The sequence below is a fragment of the Lissotriton helveticus genome, chromosome 5_1 (assembly GCF_964261635.1).
Source record: "Lissotriton helveticus chromosome 5_1, aLisHel1.1, whole genome shotgun sequence".
Taxonomy (NCBI): domain Eukaryota; kingdom Metazoa; phylum Chordata; class Amphibia; order Caudata; family Salamandridae; genus Lissotriton; species Lissotriton helveticus.
The window spans coordinates 221051674-221072227 of NC_136065.1; the positions used below are offsets into that span (position 1 = coordinate 221051674).

At 42.3% G+C, this 20554-nt stretch overlaps 2 protein-coding genes across 4 annotated transcripts in view; one reads left to right on the plus strand and one right to left on the minus strand.

Moving 5' to 3' along the window:
- DPP7 (dipeptidyl peptidase 7) overlaps nucleotides 1-20554 on the plus strand; it is a 1731842-nt gene that overhangs the window by 1188251 nt on the left and 523037 nt on the right. The gene's annotated exons all lie outside the window — the stretch shown is intronic.
- The window catches only part of LOC144754352 (kelch-like protein 9), a 395059-nt gene that overhangs the window by 348458 nt on the left and 26047 nt on the right, over nucleotides 1-20554 (minus strand). Inside the window, exon 2 of the mRNA XM_078642043.1 lies at nucleotides 744-996. Coding sequence (XP_078498169.1) covers nucleotides 744-996 — 253 coding nt within the window. The remainder of the gene's footprint in view (nucleotides 1-743; nucleotides 997-20554) is intronic.

Below are 20554 nucleotides of genomic sequence, written 5' to 3' on the forward strand. Positions count from 1 at the left end.
GCTTCTAGCATGTGCTGTTGTAAGGTTGAAACGCACAGGGACTTCTTTCAGCGTCTGAGACTTCCTCTACCTTAAAAATCCGGTTTATTGTTATGTGTCCCTAAGTAACCTGAGAGCCAAACTAGCAGCGCAGATGTCCCTTTGAAAGTTAAGATGAAAGAGGTTTTAAGGAAGAACTTTCAAGTTCAATTGATTCTGCTTATAAAAATAAGCTTTCCGGTAAGACCTAAAAACTACTCTATTCAGAAAGATTTTCATTGTGTACAAGCCAGAAGACCCTTCTGCTGCTCCTCCTCTTATCGAAATGTGAGACCCAAGATCACAGCATGTACCAAACCAAACATCGCTGCTTTTAGGACATTCTTCCAATGAGAAGAGCGGGTCCCACCAGATAGCATAAAACCCTCCTATGTATCAGTCCAGGAACAAGAAGGAGAAACATTCAAAAAAGACCAAGCAAAGAGGAGGAGGCTCGTGAAACTTATCTATTGGCATCGGCAGCTGTAATTGTTCTGATCCATTCTGCTATCTGAAGTGGATGTGTGCTTGCTTGTTACTATGCAAAACCTCCTCATCATTTAAAACATAAATTATGGTTGCTAAAGACCTGTCCTCACTGCCAACTGATATAACGGATATGGAATGCATTCAAGAAATGAGACATTTTCCTGAAATATCTCCTGTTTTCTCCTGAGGGAACTATTCTAGTTCACTCTTAACCAAAATTCTAATAGATTATTTACCTGAGATATAGAGAATTCCTTTGTGCGTTGTTCCTGCATGATCAGCAACAGCCAATGGAAAAGGTGCAGTGAACTCCCATTTATTCTCTTTAGGCTGGTATTCCTCTACTGTTTGTGTGAGGTTTCCAAGTAGCGATCCTCCTCCCACCACAACTATTCGATCAGAGATGACTTCGGTGTGAAAACGTGTTCGTCTTTCCAGCATTCCAGCAACTTGTAGCCACATGCCACTCCTAGCATCAAATCGAAATACCTGAAAAGATTAATAGAAAAATTATGCTTTTAACAGAGCTCACAGATTTATGTCTGGATATCCTTCAGACTTGCGGCCAGGAGTGGGGGTGGGAAGCACCGAGAGAGGCACCGGGACCTTGCTATCCTTAGTCTAGCAAGTGTAAAAAACCCTGAGGCCCAGGGAGAGGAACCCACAGCTTCACAATTATGGCCGTCTTTTAGTACCCAATTGCTTGCAGGTTCTCACCACTGGTAAGGCAGTTGGAGAGTTAGGGTCTGATTACGATCTTGACGGATGGGATACAAAAGTGACGGATATCCTGTCCGTCATATTACACTTTTCATAGGATATAATGAAATGTAATACGGTGGACGGGATATCTGTCATGTTTTTGACGGAGTAGCTCATCCGCCAAGATCCTAATCAGGCCCTTAGATATAAGCCTTGTGAATGTGCACAATTTGCAACATGTGTTGGTGAGCTTTCAAACTTGTTGGCAAAAAGATCGACCTTTCAGGAGACTGAAGCAAGACCAACCCTCACAGAAGAAGTTGACCTGGTGATATCACCAAGAAAACTTCAAATAAATAGGTAGCACTTTAGAGCAAAATGTCCATATTAATTTGCTAAAACGTTTCGGTTAATGGGTAGTCATGAACAGTCATGACATTGCTCCATTTCATTAATGAAATAATCACTGTAACAGAATGTCACCATTATAACGAAGGAAATTATGCCATCACACTAGAAGACTGGATATTTGGAGTCAGAATGAACACCTATAATATTTGGTAACGCCCTCGAGACTTGGATGGCACAAAGCTGCAGCTTCAGCATTGCTCATTTGCCTCATATATTTGGCAGTGTTTATAAGACACAAGCAAATGTGTACAGTAAAGCACAACTGACATTGTGCCAGGTTATTCAGGTAATATATACAACTCATACATACTCGGGCACTGTGGTCTCAACAACCTCCTTGACATAGTAGAGTTTAGTGATGGTTGCTTTTTCAGTAAGTAACATATTCTAAATTGAAAGTAGACACCTGGCATGAGCATTTGTACAAGCATTGCATAATCTGTTATTTATGCAATGATTGTCGCTGTTATTATTATAAGCACAGTGAATATGCCATCCATCATTGGGTCCTCATCTCGTACCTTATTGCCCATAGTCCGGCTTAAAGGAGATAGAACAGTGCACACAGACAAATGTGCTCACTTGTGTGGCGAACATTTGGCCTTCTCAATCAAATGGAAGATTCAGATGTCTCCACTAGCATGTTGGCGGTGAGCTGCACTGTACTCCAGATACTTAATGTAAAAGCATAACCTGCTGTACGGTGTTGTAGCATTGCAGCAAAAAATCAATTAAAAAAGAGTTCCCTCAGTATCTGTTTATGATAATTTGGATAATGATTTGCAGATCGCACTCCATCTTCAACCAGGTCTGGATGCTGTAAGGGCTGCACAAGAAAGGGCACTCCGTACATACACCACAAACAACTAGATGTAAGGTAAGACCTGCGTATTTTAGGTACACTTAGGAGTAGTTGTGACAGTTGTTCCTGTTTACTTACAGGTGTATATTTGTGAAAAACAAAATGCAACAGCCAGTTCTGTCGTGTACTAAATGCTGTAAGCAACTCACAGTACAGAAAAGTAAGAAATGTACAAACTATAACATAAAATACATAAGAAAAGTATGTAAAGTAATGCCTACTCTTGCCTCTGCCCATATTGGCACTCTTAGCTGAGGTTGTTGTCCTAACCTCTTTATCCTTTTGTAACTGTTTTGTTGATTTGCATTTGACACTTGTACATTTCTGATCCTCTGTAATTGTGACACACTTTGATATCCCTTGAGATCATGTTTGTGCTATATAAAACTTTATAAATAAAATAAAATCCTCTGCACTCTGGCTTCAATTGCATTTACTCTTCCTACCCCTTGCACTGAGGATCTACTGAGACCAGAATCCTCTAAGCTTTCTTCAACAGCAACTTGGCTCCTATTGAAAAAGGGGATGTCTGCAGCTTTCCCAATTCAGTAATCACCAGTACTAACTCCTTGGCTACATCACAACTGAACATAATCTCTACCTGGAAGTTCACTGTACACCTTACCAGCAAATGAGTTGAACTGGTCAACCGGTTACCGACCTGCCAGACACATCCATCCTACTTAGAAGATGGCATCAACACCCTTGGGCACTGAACTCATGCTTCAATGCACAACACATTTCTTCAAAGACTGGCATGATATTGGAGTTCATTAATGACCGTACATACCACCTGGAACCTGCCTTCTTTTGCTAATCTCACTGAAGAACTTTGAGTATTGGCATTGGCACCTAGCACGGATCTTTCAATGGCCTATAATTGGGATGCTGTTGCAACACTTCATATCCTTCCTGGCCGGTAGATCCTCATTACCTCAATGCCACACTGTGTTAAGTCTGCCTCTGAATTGCATAGCCCTCAGTATTGCCCGGGGCTGGTGTCGTCTTGGTGACTGCAGCAGGTTGCATGAGTAGTTGGGCATGTCAGACATGTCTTAACCCATTGATGCGTATGCTGTTGTTCTTGGATGTTTCTTGGGGAAATCTACATGGCTCTCCAATTTCCAGTACCTGCTCTGCTTTATTGCTGTCTGTTTCTACATCCTGGACTATTGGAATGTTTTGTAGGAAAAGACATGGCTTTTAGTCACTCTACAAGCTCAACTATACCTGTTAATGTACATGTTTACTAGTAAATGGGATGAACTTCTGACATGATTGGTCAAGAGTTGACTTAATGACTAATTTTTATTTTGCATGATATTGATGTGACTAAGTGTCCCACAAAGCTTTTCTTCTTTCGCAATATAGGCTTTATAGGATGTAATGGAACATTTGCTTGTGCTGAAAGGATACTCATCCCCACTTGATTTGTATTTTTTGGCCTTTTGCTCTACAGTGCATTTGGCAATGGTTACCTGTGCCTGCAGGCGGAGGTGCAGCATGTCAGTTAAAGGGCCTCCTGTGACTCCATCATGCTCACTTCTTCCTCTTGTGAACTTCTCCTTAGTCCTCAAGCGTAGATCATGCCAACTCTATTAGATGTGCAGTGTGCGTGTTTTTTGGACAACATAAACTTTGGGTAAGGGCCTAGACTGATTCTGGGCACTCTGCGGGATATGTTGGCCTAGAGACCAGCTAGCTCACTGTGCCAATGTAAGCTCCCCCTAACCTTGCCAGGGAGCGAAAGGTTTCTGGCAACCCCTAAAGATGACAACCCTGACTCCTCAGGGATCGTGGCAACAGATCAGAACTTTTCGCTCAGTCACTCATGGTTACTTATGCTCAGAGAATACACTGTGGGACGTTTTCAATATATTTATTGAACCAACATTATTCTTGTATAGAATACATGTGCTGCAATAATCAGCAGACTGAAGCAGATGAAAGTGATTACAAGCACAACAATAGTGAATACTATGGTGCTAAAGAAGTGTATATATGCAGGCATATAAAATAAGATAGTAATTAGGCCTACAATGCCAACCCTACTCTGCGTGTACATAGAGTATGTTTAGGTGTAAAGCCAAGAATCCCCCCATGTGAAGATTCAACCTCATTACCTGGGGGGAGAGAATGTAGGACCCCGTCTTGGTAACAAATTGGACCCCCCCGGACTACGATGTTAGACCGCTGTCTGGTGAAGTCTCAGCATGCAGGGACCCGCGGTGTTAGCTGAAGGGCTTCCTCTGCTAATCTTTTGGGATGCTTATTTTCTAGAATGGAAAGCATCCTTGTGATGTGCATATAGATTAGTAATGTTATGGATATGTAGATAGCCTGGACGCCCCGTGGATGAAGATAGATTGATATTTGTGCATTGTGCGCAAAAAGACCTTTTACATGGTGTTCAAGGCATCATGATAATGTTATGCAAAGCTAGATGTGTAAACAAAAGTAATTTCAGGGAAACAAATCCAACATTGTCACGCACACGAATATGTGCGTCACAGTAGAAATGTTATTGTGCAAAATTAGGACAATGTAAAAGAATGTGCAGCTTTGTTACTTGGGCCTAACCTGGGCAGATAACTCACACTCACATATGCAACTCACTTCAAATCATAATTATTGATTAATTATTTTTAGAACTGCCACTCAGTGGGAATTGGTTGATGTGCAGTTCACAATTAGCGTGTTAGCGTGTGAGGATAGGTACCTAATGCCAGATGGCAAATTCCTTCCTTCGTACATCAGACCCAAAAACATTATCACATATTATACTTCTTCTGTTATATTTCCATTTTTGGTGTTCTACTCCGAAGTCCTCGTGCCAAAAGCAGAAATCTGTCTCAAGCAAAAACTGTAGGCTCTGTACTGCCATGGGAACCTCAGTGTTTAGAGTTGAAGGCAAGTGAACAGAGCAAAACACAGGGAACATGTGGGAACAAGGCAGAGAGAGCGCAGAGGGCAATAAGCTCAGCCCCACAAACTGAGCAGAATTGATAATCTACAGCAGTCTCTCTCATTGGGTATCAGTCTCACTTTTAGGGGTAAAAATGTGATGGTAACAGTTGTTATGAAGCGCACAGCATGTATAAGCCAGTAAATACAGTTGCAGGTCCAATTGGTGCTCAAAGCGGAGCGAGTAGGTTACCACTACTCAGTAATTGTCATAAATGACTGAACGTAAGCAAATATCCACCAAGCACTCGTTCTCAAATATAGTCTCTAGGGTCTTGAAGTTCAAAATTCTTTTATTCCAAATAAATCTTCATCAGATTTCTTCATCCAATGTACGACAAATACCAGCCAACACGTGTTTCGTCTGATCAGTATATGATATACAGACTTCTTCAGGGCTGTAATTAATGCAGTAACCAAAAATTACAAAAGATACTAAATACTGCACTCAGTATTTACAATACAAATCACTACAAAATTCACCGAATCCGTGCAGAGAAAAAACGTAAAACTAAGAAGTACCCGTCACCAAGAGTAAAGCTTGAAAACCCAAAGTGTATCTATCATACTCTAGTACCCAGGTATGAGTACGTTTGCATAAAATCATATATATCGATCCCTTCAATGCCAGTTAGGACCCAGTCACCAACCACACCAGCAGGTTGGTCATCGTGTTAATGATAATAGTAAGATCGCAGTGACTCACCATTAAACTTAATGGTAGTAGTTGTAATTCGTAATCCTTGTTGCAAAAAACAAATTCTTCAATCCAAACCAATCGTAATAATAGTCTGAAAACAAAACTAATTTCTCTTAATATACACTCTGTTCGTGTTATCACGCACATGTATCAAAACTGAGGCTTAAATACATTTCACTATCTTCATGTTCAATCGCTATATCCTCCAAATTGACTAGCATATAGCATACGTACTGGCTAGAGATATATATCATTCTCTCCCAAATTTCTCTGTACTTCAAAAATAATACCGACTGAAATTATATACTAAGCATTTACATTAGTCACCATTAGGTACCTTAATATGTAAGTTGAAACGCCTTCCAATAGTTATTTCGTCTCAAAATTATATAATCAGCAAGGTCTGAATCCGACCCTCGTGAATATTCCACACTTTCTCGCTGTCCACGTATCTGTAGACCGAGATCAATATATTATATATATTAGTATACACTCTTGTTTCATTAGCGATGTATATGCTACGTTTACCAAACTCCAAGTATCTGTGTTATTATCAGTAAACAGTAAGTACCTCAGTCTTAAGGCAGGTTCTCTGTCCAATATAATTCAGTATACTCCGTTCCTAGTTAGCGGTGTGACATTCTCTAAGTAATCCAAAATTGTCACAATCCTCGTCACAGTGGGCTGTAAACAGAAATTGTAGTACATTAATACGCGTCCTTTTAACAAATAACTATCTTGCGCCCTACGTCCGTATTGTTTTTAAACTCACCACATATCAGCTCCACACTCCTCTATCGACGGTCGCGTTTGACTTGCGCGCCATCTTAGCGAGTGTGTAAATAGTTCTAATCCACAGGCGCCATCTTAGAGTGGTGTTTCTTTGACGCACGTTATCCCGATCCATAACTATGATATACACTCAATCTAACCACATTCAGTACTTAATTGTTATTTCTAGTAGAATCCGCCGCGCTATTAAAAATAAGTCAACCTGAGGCAAACGCGTTGTATACGCGTGCCATCTTTGTATAGTAATCACGTACTGCTTACGCAGGCGCCATCGCAAAGTAATTGTTTACTAGTATGCCATCATAATACTTAAGAGTATTAGTAGCTCTAAAATTAGGTAGCTGCTAGTTCACTTTTTCAGTTATTCCCATAAACTCAAAGCTAATTCTAAACCATTATTACAGCGTTACGTAAAAGAAAAAGGAAAAGAAGAATAAGTCCAAATATTTTCAGCGCAACACCGTGTGCTATTTACATTCATCAATGTTTACAACCCCTCGCTATGGGTATCACCAGTCGTATGTATAATATTTCTAATAACAACTCAACTGCACTAACCCATTACGTTACTACAGTAAGTAAAGTCCAATATTTAATAAATGGACAGAGTCATGTCAAGCGACCCACATCTGGCAGCGTGTATCAGTGAGAAGGGTCCCAAAGGTATTGTCATTCTACTCTAGTTTAACAGAGTTACAGTACACCCAGGGGTCAGGAAGAGTGTGAAAGGAAGACAGGGTAGGAATTACAGTAACATACATCATACAATCTGTTATTCTGTACAACCTTTAAACTCTACAAAGTACAAAAGAACAGTCAATTCATATATACATCTTTGAAGCTCTATCAGAGTAAAGACTTACATTCTGCTCAAGCTCAGTGAATCATCGTTGTCCAAGATAATATTCAAATTCATGGTCGATATTCAAACCGCGTTCAACTGCTTTAAGCTTCAATAGCCACATAACTTCTCTACGTCTCAGCTGTAGCTGCCTATTCCCACCTCTAGCATCAGATTTAATGTGATCAATTCCATGATATTTAAAGACATGTTTCTCTTTTTCATGAAAATTCCTGACACTGTGAGATGCTATTGGATAGCGGGTGTCCCCTGTTTTTAGTGCTCGGAAATGCTCAACCATCCTATCTTTCAGTCTTCTCTTTTTCATGAAAATTCCTGACACTGTGAGATGCTATTGGATAGCGGGTGTCCCCTGTTTTTAGTGCTCGGAAATGCTCAACCATCCTATCTTTCAGTCTTCTGATAGTGCTACCAACATAAATCTGATTACAAGAACAAACTATAACATAAACTACATAAGTAGTATCACAGTTAATAAACATGTTAATCTGGTGTTCCCCTGTATTGTTATAGTTAAAAGTTCTGATTTTGTTTACCGCCCACCTACAAGAACTACATCTTCCACATTTGTGGAAGCCTGTAGATCTCTCCGTGAGCCAGTCAGGAACTGTATTCTTCAGAGGGTAGCTAGGACTGACAAAATTAGAAAGAGTGCGACCCCTTCTAAAAGTCAGTCCTGGTTTGTCTCCAATAAAGGGTGTTAGGTCTCTATCCATCAGTAAGAGATGCCAGTGTTTATTCAGGACTTTATACAGTTGGGCACTATCTGTACCATAATTTGTAATTAGACGGATCTTTTCATCTTTACGTGTACTGTGCTTGTCTTTGAGGGTTGTAGACCTCTTTAGTTTCTTAGCTCTAGTCACAGCCTCCTCAACCACTTTACTCTGATAGCCACGTTTCAAAAATCTATTAGTAAGGTCATTAAGATTAAGCTCAAAGTCGTCATCCATCGAGCAATTCCGTCTTGCCCTTACCATCTCTCCATAAGGTATAGCATTCACTTGGCTAGCTGGGTGACAACTACGGGCATGCAAAACTGCGTTACAGCTAGTGGGTTTGCGAAACATGCGACTACAAATTTTCCCATCTTTAGTGAATAGTTCAAGGTCTAGGAAATTAATGCTACTTTTGTCATAGTGAGTAGTGAATGACAGATTCAGTGAGTTATCATTTAGATAGTCAAAAAAACCCTTGAGTTCATCAGTTGAACCTGTCCAAATTAGGAGGCAGTCGTCAATGTACCGCCCCCAATAGTGGATATATTGTATCCATCTCTTACCGGATGGGCCCCAGATTCGCTCCGCCTCAACTGAGGTACTTACTGTTTACTGATAATAACACAGATACTTGGAGTTTGGTAAACGTAGCATATACATCGCTAATGAAACAAGAGTGTATACTAATATATATAATATATTGATCTCGGTCTACAGATACGTGGACAGCGAGAAAGTGTGGAATATTCACGAGGGTCGGATTCAGACCTTGCTGATTATATAATTTTGAGACGAAATAACTATTGGAAGGCGTTTCAACTTACATATTAAGGTACCTAATGGTGACTAATGTAAATGCTTAGTATATAATTTCAGTCGGTATTATTTTTGAAGTACAGAGAAATTTGGGAGAGAATGATATATATCTCTAGCCAGTACGTATGCTATATGCTAGTCAATTTGGAGGATATAGCGATTGAACATGAAGATAGTGAAATGTATTTAAGCCTCAGTTTTGATACATGTGCGTGATAACACGAACAGAGTGTATATTAAGAGAAATTAGTTTTGTTTTCAGACTATTATTACGATTGGTTTGGATTGAAGAATTTGTTTTTTGCAACAAGGATTACGAATTACAACTACTACCATTAAGTTTAATGGTGAGTCACTGCGATCTTACTATTATCATTAACACGATGACCAACCTGCTGGTGTGGTTGGTGACTGGGTCCTAACTGGCATTGAAGGGATCGATATATATGATTTTATGCAAACGTACTCATACCTGGGTACTAGAGTATGATAGATACACTTTGGGTTTTCAAGCTTTACTCTTGGTGACGGGTACTTCTTAGTTTTACGTTTTTTCTCTGCACGGATTCGGTGAATTTTGTAGTGATTTGTATTGTAAATACTGAGTGCAGTATTTAGTATCTTTTGTAATTTTTGGTTACTGCATTAATTACAGCCCTGAAGAAGTCTGTATATCATATACTGATCAGACGAAACACGTGTTGGCTGGTATTTGTCGTACATTGGATGAAGAAATCTGATGAAGATTTATTTGGAATAAAAGAATTTTGAACTTCAAGACCCTAGAGACTATATTTGAGAACGAGTGCTTGGTGGATATTTGCTCACTTTTAGGGGTATTCCACCTAAATCTCGACTCAAAAGAACAAATCGCCTTTCCACAATAATGTGGTCAGGATGGTGTGACAGCAAAAATAATGTGGGCAAAAATATCAAAGATAAGTATATTGTATTACAGTTTTCAAATAAAATAGTTTAAAATATAATTTACTTTAACCACTAAAGGGCAGAGCACTAGACATGCGCGCCCTCTGCAATATATATGCAAGCCTAATCACGCCATGTGGCTCTGCACCACACAGCAATGACAGAGTGGAATGCTGATGTCCTTTCTTTTCTTTCTGCGGCTCCCAACACAGATTCAAATTTTCTATCCCAACTTTTGTCAGTCTACCGACAAACCCTAAGTTTCCTAAATGTGCTATGGAACTATGTCCCCTCCAGCTACAGGCTTAAAACTGTGCTTCGACTGCAGGAAGCAGATGTCAGTCAAAGACCCTCACAAAGTATATCGGGTGTCTGAGCTCGTAAGTCATATGACAGTCATGCACTTTGCACCCAGTAGCGATATGAGATCAAGAGGAGAAGCTCTACATCACTGAACCTGGGAAGAGGTTGTGGTCAAAGCATAAGTCTAGCTCCTGCTTAAAGTCGTAGGCCCAGTCTTGGTCACTGTCACTAGGTTGCGCCCACTGACAGTGCACTTTCTGCTTGAAGTCCCCAGCTTAGTCCTAGACCAAATGCAAGCATAGAAAGGTAAAGCTGAACTTGATCCCATTCTGCCTCTCTTGCTCTAAGGAGAAGGCATGAGGGTGTCAAGACAAACTTCACACATGGACAATCTGTGGTACTGGTCCTCCCTGATTTGTCAGCCGCGTTTGACATGGTGAACCACCGCACTCTTCTGTCCAGACTCATGTCAGTGTGTGTCAGTGGTCCGATGTTCAACTTGCTAAAATCCTATCTGCTCGGCCCCTGTCAGGCAGTATCTGTTCCCCTGTTTCCTTCGAAATTCAGAATGACCTCAAATGGAGTCCCCCAGGGCTCTTCCCTCAGACCTATTTTATTCAATATTTATATTAAACCCCTTATTTCTCTTATTAAGTACAACCGGATGAAGTTGATTAATTATGCGGACGATACCCAGTTGATTTTGTCATTAAACAAAGATCAGGAAGACACTTAATGCAACTTTCAGGCATGTATCCTGAATGCAAATTCAATTAGGATGAATGGAAGCAAAACGGAGCTCCTTTGCTGCCCGTCTAAAAGAAATTCTGGTACCCTTATCCCCAAATTTCTGACCATTGCCCACGGAAGCCCCAAAGAGCACCTCAACTGCGGCACAAAATGTAGGGGTTGTTATAGATCATGGGTACTCGTAGTACGGCCCGCGGGCCGGCAGCGGCCCGGCAAGCCTTCCCTGGCGGCCCGCGGACCATGAGACATCATACCCGTGTTTTTAAAAAAACATTTTCAAAGAGTGTCTGCAAACACTACTGGTTGCAGAGACACTCTGAGTCGGAGATGCTCTGCTGCTCTGTAGGGGCCCGGGCGATTCAATCCAGCGAGGCCAGAGTGGAGCTGCAGGGGCGCTAAGAGGAGGTGAAATACAGCAAAGCCCCATTCACATGCAAATGGTCTTTTAAAGACCTGTGAAGTGCTCGGGTGGGGCTGTGTGTCTGTGCACGCTGGGGAAGCTGGCTGGGGAAGCTGTCTCAGCCCTGTGACACAAAGGCAGGGTGATATGACAGAGGGAGGTAGAGGGACAGAGGGAGGGAAAGGGAGACCAAGACATGGAAACAGAGAAAGGGAGACAGACAGAGGGAGGAGGGCGACAAAGGGAGACGGAGTGAGGGAGACGGAGTGAGGGAGACGGAGTGAGGGAGACGGAGTGAGGGAGACGGAGTGAGGGAGACGGAGTGAGGGAAGGGGAGTGAGGGGAGGGAGGGCGTGAGGGAAGGTGAGTGAGGGAAGGTGAGTGAGGGAAGGGGAGTGAGGGGAGGGAGGGAGTGAGGGAAGGTGAGTGAGGGAAGGTGAGTGAGGGAAGGTGAGTGAGGAAAGGTGAGTGAGGAAAGGGGAGGGAGGGAAGGGGAGGGAGGGGAATAAGGGAAGGGGAGTAAGGGAAGGGGAGTGAGGGAAGTGGAGTGAGGGAAATGGAGTGAGGGGAGGGAGGAAGTGAGGGAAGGGGAGTGAGGGAAGGGGAGTGAGGGAAGGGGAGTGAGGGAAGGGGGTGAGGGAGAGGAGTAAGCAAAGGGGTGTAAGGGAAGGGGAGTGAGGGAAGGGAGTTGGGGAAGGGGGGAGTGAGGGAAGGGGAGTGAGAAAGGGATGGAGGGCTGAGGGAAGGGGAGTGAGGGAAAGGTAGTGGGGGAAGGGGAGTGGGGGAAGGGGAGGGGTTAAGAGAAGGGGAGTGAGGGAGGGAGGGGTGAGGGAAGGAGTGAGGGAAAGGGAGTGAGGAAAGGGGAGGGAGTAAGGGGAGGGAGTGAGGGAAGGGAGTTAGGGGAGGCAGTGAGGGAAGGGGAGGCAGTGAGGGAAGGGGAGGGAGTGAGGGAAAGGGAGTGAGGGAAAGGGAGTGAGGGAAGGGGAGTGAGGGAAGGGGAGTGAGGGAAGGGGAGTGAGGGAAAGGGAGTGAGGGAAGAGGGAGTGAGGGAAGGGGTGGTGAGGGAAAGGGGTGAGGGGAGGGAAGGGGAGTGGGGGAAGGGCAGTAAGGGAAGGGGAGTGAGGGGAGGGAAGGGCAGTGAGGCAGGGGGTGAGGAAGGGGAGTGAGGGGAGGAAAGGGCAGTGAGGGAGGGGGTGATGGGAGGGAAGGGGAGTGAGGGGAGGGAAGGGGAGTGAGGGGAGGGAAAGGGAGTGAGGGGAGGGAGGGAAGGGGAGTGAGGGAGGGAGTGGGGGAAGGGGAGTGAGTTAGGGAAAGGGAGTGAGGGAAGGGGGTGAGGGGAGGGAAGGGAGTTAGGGGAGGGAGTGGGGGAAGGGCAGTGGGGGAAGGGCAGTGAGGGAAGGGCAGTGAGGGAAGGGAAGTGAGGGAGGGGGTGAGGGAAGGGGAGTGAGGGAAGGGGAGTGAGGGAAGGGGAGTGAGGGAAGGGGAGTGAGGGAAGGGGAGTGAGGGAAGGGGAGTGAGGGAAAGGGGATTGGGGGAAGGGGAGTGGGGGAAGGGGAGTGGGGGAAGGGGAGTGAGGGAAGGGCAGTGAGGGAGGGAAGGGAAGTGAGGGAAGGGGAGTGAGGGGAGGGGAGTGAGGGGAGGGAAGGGGGGTGAACGAAGGGGAGTGAACAAGTGAGTGAGGGAAGGGGAGTGAGGGAATGGGAGTGAGGGAAGGGGAGTGAGTGTGAGGAAAGGGGAGTGAGGGAAGAGGAGTGAGGGTGAGGGAAGGGGAGTGAGGAAAGGAGAGGGAAGGGAGAGAGAGGGAGAAGGAAGGAGGGAGAGGGAAGGAGAGAGGGAGAGGGAGTGAGACAGAGGGAGACAGGGACGGAGAGAGGGGGATGGAGGGAGGGAGGCAGATATATATATATATATATATATATATATATATATATATATATATATATATATATATATATATATATATATATATATATATATATATATATATATATATCCCCAACAATTGCATCCTGGTAGATAGAGTTCTACTTAATTTACAGTCCATAGTGGTTGTGCCGTTATACCCCCTTCAATTTGATTTCATATTCCACAGTGGGCAAACACAACACCATTCCCTGTGTCTTCAAAGCATCCAACGGAGCACGAAGAACTCAATCTACCAGGATGCAATTGTTGCTACGCCCACTGTGGCTGGTCATTTAATTGCGCAGGTGTGCTGACAATTGTGTTGCCGTTGCCCAGATGCCGTTTCCAGTGATCAAGGGAGCAGAGACCCCCGAAACGTGTATGGATAACTTTGAGGCATGCTGAGTGAATTTTTAATGAACTATACGGAATCCTTGCAAGCATCCAATAAAAGGTGAAACATGCACGAGGTGTGAGGCGCCTTACTTGAGAGCAGCTTTTTTGGGATTTATAGCGGTCGGCTCTGACCGCGAGGTGCCCTGCTGCGAAAGAGCGGAATCGAAGCGAGAAATATTTAGAGTCGCTTTGGGAACTTCGTGCTCCGTTGGATGCTTTAAAGACACAGGGAATGCTGTATTGTTCGCCCACTGTGGAATAAGAAATCAAATTGAAGGGGGTATAACGGCACAACCACTATGGACTGTAAATTAAGTAGAACTCAATCTACCAGGATGCAATTGTTGCTACGCCCACTGTGGCTGGTGATTTAATTGCGCAGGTGCGCTGACAATTGTGTTGCCATTGCCCAGATGCCGTTTCCAGTGATCAAGGGAGCAGAGACCCCCGAAACATGTATGGATAACTTTGAGGCATGCTGAGTGAATTTTTAATGAACTATATGGAATCCTTGCAAGCATCCAATAAAAGGTGAAACATGCACGAGGTGTGGGGCGCCTTACTTGAGAGCAGCTTTTTGGGATTTATAGCGGTCGGCTCTGACCGCGAGGTGCCCTGCTGCGAAAGAGCGGAATCGAAGCGAGAAATATTTAGAGTCGCTTTGGGAACTTCGTTCTCCGTTGGATGCTTTGAAGACACAGGGAATGCTGTTGTGTTCGCCCACTGTGAAATATGAAATCAAATTGAAGGGGGTATAACGGCACAACCACTATGGACTGTAAATTAAGTAGAACTCAATCTACCAGGATGCAATTGTTGCTACGCCCACTGTGGCTGGTTATTTAATTGCGCAGGTGTGCTGACAATTGTGTTGCCGTTGCCCAGATGCCGTTTCCAGTGATCAAGGGAGCAGAGACCCCCGAAACGTGTATGGATAACTTTGAGGCATGCTGAGTGAATTTTTAATGAACTATACGAATCCTTGCAAGCATCCAATAAAAGGTGAAACATGCACGAGGTGTGAGGCGCCTTACTTGAGAGCAGCTTTTATTGGATATATATATATAAATATATATATATATTACCTACTGGCGATAGCCAGTAGGTATATATAGTTAGGATTGTTTTCCATAGGGAAATCGCAACATTCTATTGGGAATAACTTTGGCGCTGGTTGAGGAATCTTCCTGAAATTTTCCCTAACTTTGCCTCGCGGCACTCCGGTCCTTCCCCGAAAGTTTGGGGGGGATTCCTCAAGCGTGGGCCGAGATAAAAGGGGCGTCCCAAAACGTGTTTTCCCCATGTAAAATTCCATAGGGCGGTTGGACTCACTTTTAGCCCGAACGGCTGAATGGTTTTCCAACAAACTTGTCAAAATTGTAGGGACTGGTAGCCCGATGTGCCTTTGCTATGTCTCAAGATATGTGCTCCAGTGGTTTTTACGAAAATTAACTTTGAAAAATATATATTGGGCTACATTGGACTATATATATGTTAGAGCCCAAATGTAGCCCAATGTAGGCCAAAGATGGCCACCAGAGACAAAAAAAAACAAATGTAGCCCAAATATCAGCCAGATGTAGCCCAACTATAGCCCAATGACAGAATGTCCCAGAGTGTTCTAAAGAACAACTAGAGCGCTAACAGTCTTACTTATGACAAAAGCATGGCACACCTGAAGTCATCTTGATTGGAATAAAGTGTTAACACTTAAAACATTTAATTTGCAAAGGAACAAAATGAGGGGGTTCATTTTGCCATAGAAATTATGATTAGTGCTGAAGAATGAAAAATTGGGGCACATTTTGAGTGACTTCTCAAATCCTCTTATATTTCATTAAAAAAATTCTGATATGCAGTCTCCCAAGATGGCCACTAGAGACAAAAGAGCCTGTGCTTAAAAACTCTGTTAGCAAAGCAGGCATTTGAGATTTAAAAAACGTTTTAATATATAAAAACGTTATCCGCTAATAGAATTAGCATTTGAAAAACCTTGCGAATTCAATGAAAAAACCATAGGTTTCAGGCCTTATATAGTTAGGAATTAGCATTTAAAAAACCTTGCGAATTCACTGAAAAAACCATAGGTTTCAGGCCTTATATAGTTAGGAATTAGCATTTAAAAAAACTTTTGAAATTCACTGAAAAAACTATAGGTTTCAGGCCTTATATAGTTAGGAATTAGCATTTCGAAAAACCTTGCGAATTCACTGAAAAAACCATAGGTTTCAGGCCTTATATAGTTAGGAATTAGCATTTAAAAAACCTTTGAAATTCACTGAAAAAACCATAGGTTTCAGGCCTTATATAGTTAGGAATTAGCATTTAAAAAACCTTGCAAATTCACTGAAAAAACCATAGGTTTCAGGCCTTATATAGTTAGGAATTAGCATTTAAAAAACCTTTGAAATTCACTGAAAAAAACATAGGTTTCAGGAGTTATATAGTTAGGAATTAGCTTTTAAAAAAACCTTTGAAATTCACTAAAAAAAACTATAAGTTTTAGTGGTGTTATAGTTAGCTGGACATTTTACTCATACAAAACCATTGAAATTGCTCCTATATAGTTAGTTGTACTAACTATATTTCGCGCACCCGCAATCCACTGCTGATGATGTCACATATTAGATCATTCATGACATGGTCAATGACATCACTGATGACATCTCAAATGACATCACTGATGACATCATCCACGTGACAATCACATACACCTTCTCATACACTATTACAATTTTTCATCACTCTTTGTAAAATACAGAGTATCATATTTAAATCCATTGTCACAGCAATACAAGTATCTAAAAATCCACTCAGTGATTCATAGATGTATACACACATCTAATCACTTACCTATGGATTCACTCATACATGCTGTCAATGAACAATAGAACACTATCAAAAATACTTATACATCTATATCGACATTAAACAACAGCACGCATCCTATTCACATATGAAGTCATCCTACTCACTTATGCTAACAATGGATCATACTTACATATTTACTTAGCAAAACACTTACACAAACACCACTTCTTCTATTCATTTAGATAGTAAGTCATACTTAGTGAATTATAAAATCATTATTACCAGTATACAGTTATCCATACAGTCACTCACACAATCATTGTGTCTTATGTATACGTATTTATATACAACAACTGACACATACACTGCCTTTTATTTTTCTAGTTTGTTGGACCTGTACCATTGAGAAATATATTTGCTCATCACCACACCAATAAAGATATTCACTCACCCAAACAACTGTTAGAACATGTAGTTTTAACTTCATATATCTACTGAATCAACTATTCACACATCTTTGGACAGTCACACACCCCCCACCGAACCACACACACTTTCACACTCCCATACAAATACTCAGTTAACTAATCAATAACTAATATAGACTTTCACATAGCTAGTAACCAACTGTAAAATCAGTTTACACAACAACTGACAAAGTGATATAGATATTCACACAGTTTAGTCACTATCCACTATATTTAGTGAGACATTATAAATTGGTCAAGTAAACAGTCAATTACACTGCTACTAAATCCTCCATCCAAATATTTATTTATATATATCCACTTATTCTTCAATGCAAATTGCTATATATATATAATGCATATTTAAATAACGAAGCAAACCACATTCACTGGATGATGTCATCAGTGATGTCATCAGTGATGTCATTTGAGATGTCATCAGTGATGTCACTGACATGTCATGAATGATCTAATATGTGACATCATCAGCAGTGGATTGCGGGTGCGCGAAATATAGTTAGTACAACTAACTATATAGGAGCAATTTCAATGGTTTTGTATGAGTAAAATGTCCAGCTAACTATAACACCACTAAAACTTATAGTTTTTTGAGTGAATTTCAAAGGTTTTTTAAAAGCTAATTCCTAACTATATAACTCCTGAAACCTATGTTTTTTTCAGTGAATATATATATACACACACACACACACATATAACTGGTCTGGTAGCTCAGTGGACGAAGGCGTCCGCTGCAGGGACCTGTGTTCAACCTCATGGTCAGTTTTTTTGTTGCTCTAGCCCCGCCCCCTCCCCCACTGACCCCGCCCCCCACCGGCGCGGCCCTCGGACACAAACCCCACTGTAAATTTAGCCCCCGAGAGAAAATTTGTGAGTACCCATGTTATAGTTGAAGGTCTCTCAATGGAAAAGCAAGTGAATGGAATCACTGGGACTTGCTTCGCATTGATCCGTGCCCTCAAGAAGTTATACCCACTGCTTGACCTCCCAGCCAGATCATTGATCTGTAGAGATGTAATATTAAGCAGGCTGGACCACTGCAATGCCCTTTTATTAGGAGCTCCCACCTACCTATGAAAGATACGTACCTATTGAAGGCTCGCTTCAAATTGAGTCCCAAGATAGCTGCCAATACTTCCTGGTTGAAGTGTTGGTAGCTAATGAATTTTAGTAGGATTCGCGTCCCCTGATATCTATATTTTTTAAAGTGAAATATCTTAAAAACTACTGAACTATTTTCACCAAATCACAAAAAGCACACTTTCAGGACCAACACCTAGCTTTCTGCCAAATTTGGTGTAATTCCATTCATCAGTTTGGGGTGCAGTTGTTTAAAAAAAATTACAAATCCCCATAGACTTACCTTGACCCTCTTTTTTTTTCTCGGCCCCCACATGACAAAAAAAAAATGCTTTTCCTATGTAAACTTTGGTCCCAACTATAACTACCTACTGGCGACTGCCAGTAGGTAATAAATAAACAAATATATATGTGTGTGTGTGTGTACATACAAATGTATTGCAAATAGGATTGTGCTGAATTTACCACAGGGCCTACATATCTGCTTTTGTAACTATGCCTGTCTTGGTGCTCTAGTTCGACCTCTATTTGGTCGTTGCCTATACATTTCTTTTCCTTTCTTCTGTGGGTTTCTACGTTTTTTAGTCCCAGAGGGTTACCTTCTCGCTCCAAGGGTTTTTCCAACCGAGATTAGCCTCTACCAATCGTGGGTGCTCTTCTCGCAATGTATTTGTGGCAGTATTTATTGATTTTCTCTCCTCTTCTCCATCGTGGATGTATTCTGAGATACCCTTTTCCTCTGTGTTTCTCAGGGTAGGGTTAGTTCACATGCTTGTCTCTGCGACAAGGAGCTCTAGCACAGAGGTATGAGCTGTTCTCGCCCTTCAGCCTTTTTCAGTCATGGTTTGAATACCATCTGGAGAGTTATAGTCTTATTGTTTCTATGGAGTGTTTTCTCTAAAACGTTCTTATCCCTCAGCTGTGGGTATGTTTTTCACATGCTTTTCACAGTCTTGCTGACTTCAACTCCCTGCAGGCTTCCTACAGTCCTTCTAGTTGAGCGTCTTCCTTTCCTTCTCTATATTCCTAAAACAGCGTGGTCCCTCAATCCTATTAAGGACTAGCTAGTCCTATTTAGGGATCTTTTGTGGGATCTGTTTGCAGACCCTCCACCGAAGACGGCATTGCTTGGATATCTATTCTAAGGTAAGTAATATGCGGCTAGAAGTCTCTTATCAGATGAACAGGTTCTTCAGTATTGTATATTTTATAGATTCACATGCTTGAATATTCTCAGTGGTCATGGTGGGAGTACCACGGTAACAGTAAAATAGCAGTACTGAGCTTTAAATGTAATTCCCTTTGAAACTCAATAGCATTCAGTAACCAGTTAACCTCATTTTAAAACATTCAAACTTCAGCCAAACAGAGCATAGATCCAGAGTATCCATCCTCTGCAGGGCCACCATACCTCTGATTTCGTACTGCACGTCGTGTGTTAGAGAACTTCCATGAGCTCTGCTTAGTCACAGTGTTTCTTCTTTACCCTTTTGAACTTCCAGCTTCCAGTTCATTTTCTATGTCCATCTCCATAGCTTCAGTTCAGTTTGGGGCCAGTGAGTATACCTTTGTCGTTTTTCTTTCAGAATATCTGAGTCTAAAGGTCTTGCAAAACTTATGAAAAGTCTAGGCTTTACTCTGAGGATCCTCATAAGGAATGCCTGCCTGTATTGTCTGTATCCGGACCATAAGCCCAGAGACTGTAAGTACTGTTGTACTTTTTCTTCAGAAACGCTCAAAGACCATGAGGTCAGGCTCCTTATCTGGCTATAAAAGAGAAAGTCTGCTAGGAATCAGACCCTGTGAGTGAAGAGAAGCCACATACCTCCTCCAAGAAAAGACAGGAAGAGGGTTCTGCTTTTTCCCCAAAGATATCCTAAAAAATCCAGATCTCAGAGTAATGAAAGATCTAAAGAGAATACGGCTAAGAAACAGAGCAGCCTGTGCCTTCTCATGCACAACAAAGAGCTGGCTCTGCACCTCCATCTGTGCCACGTGCGCCTTTTAATGAAGCTTCCTCAGAATAAATTTGCCCATCTGCGACATCCTTGACAAGACACACTCTGCCTGCTACCTCTGTCTCCACCGGATCAGTCACGCCGCCGACTGTCTCATTGGCGATTTCTACGACAATGACATTCAGGATGACGACAGCCGTAGCG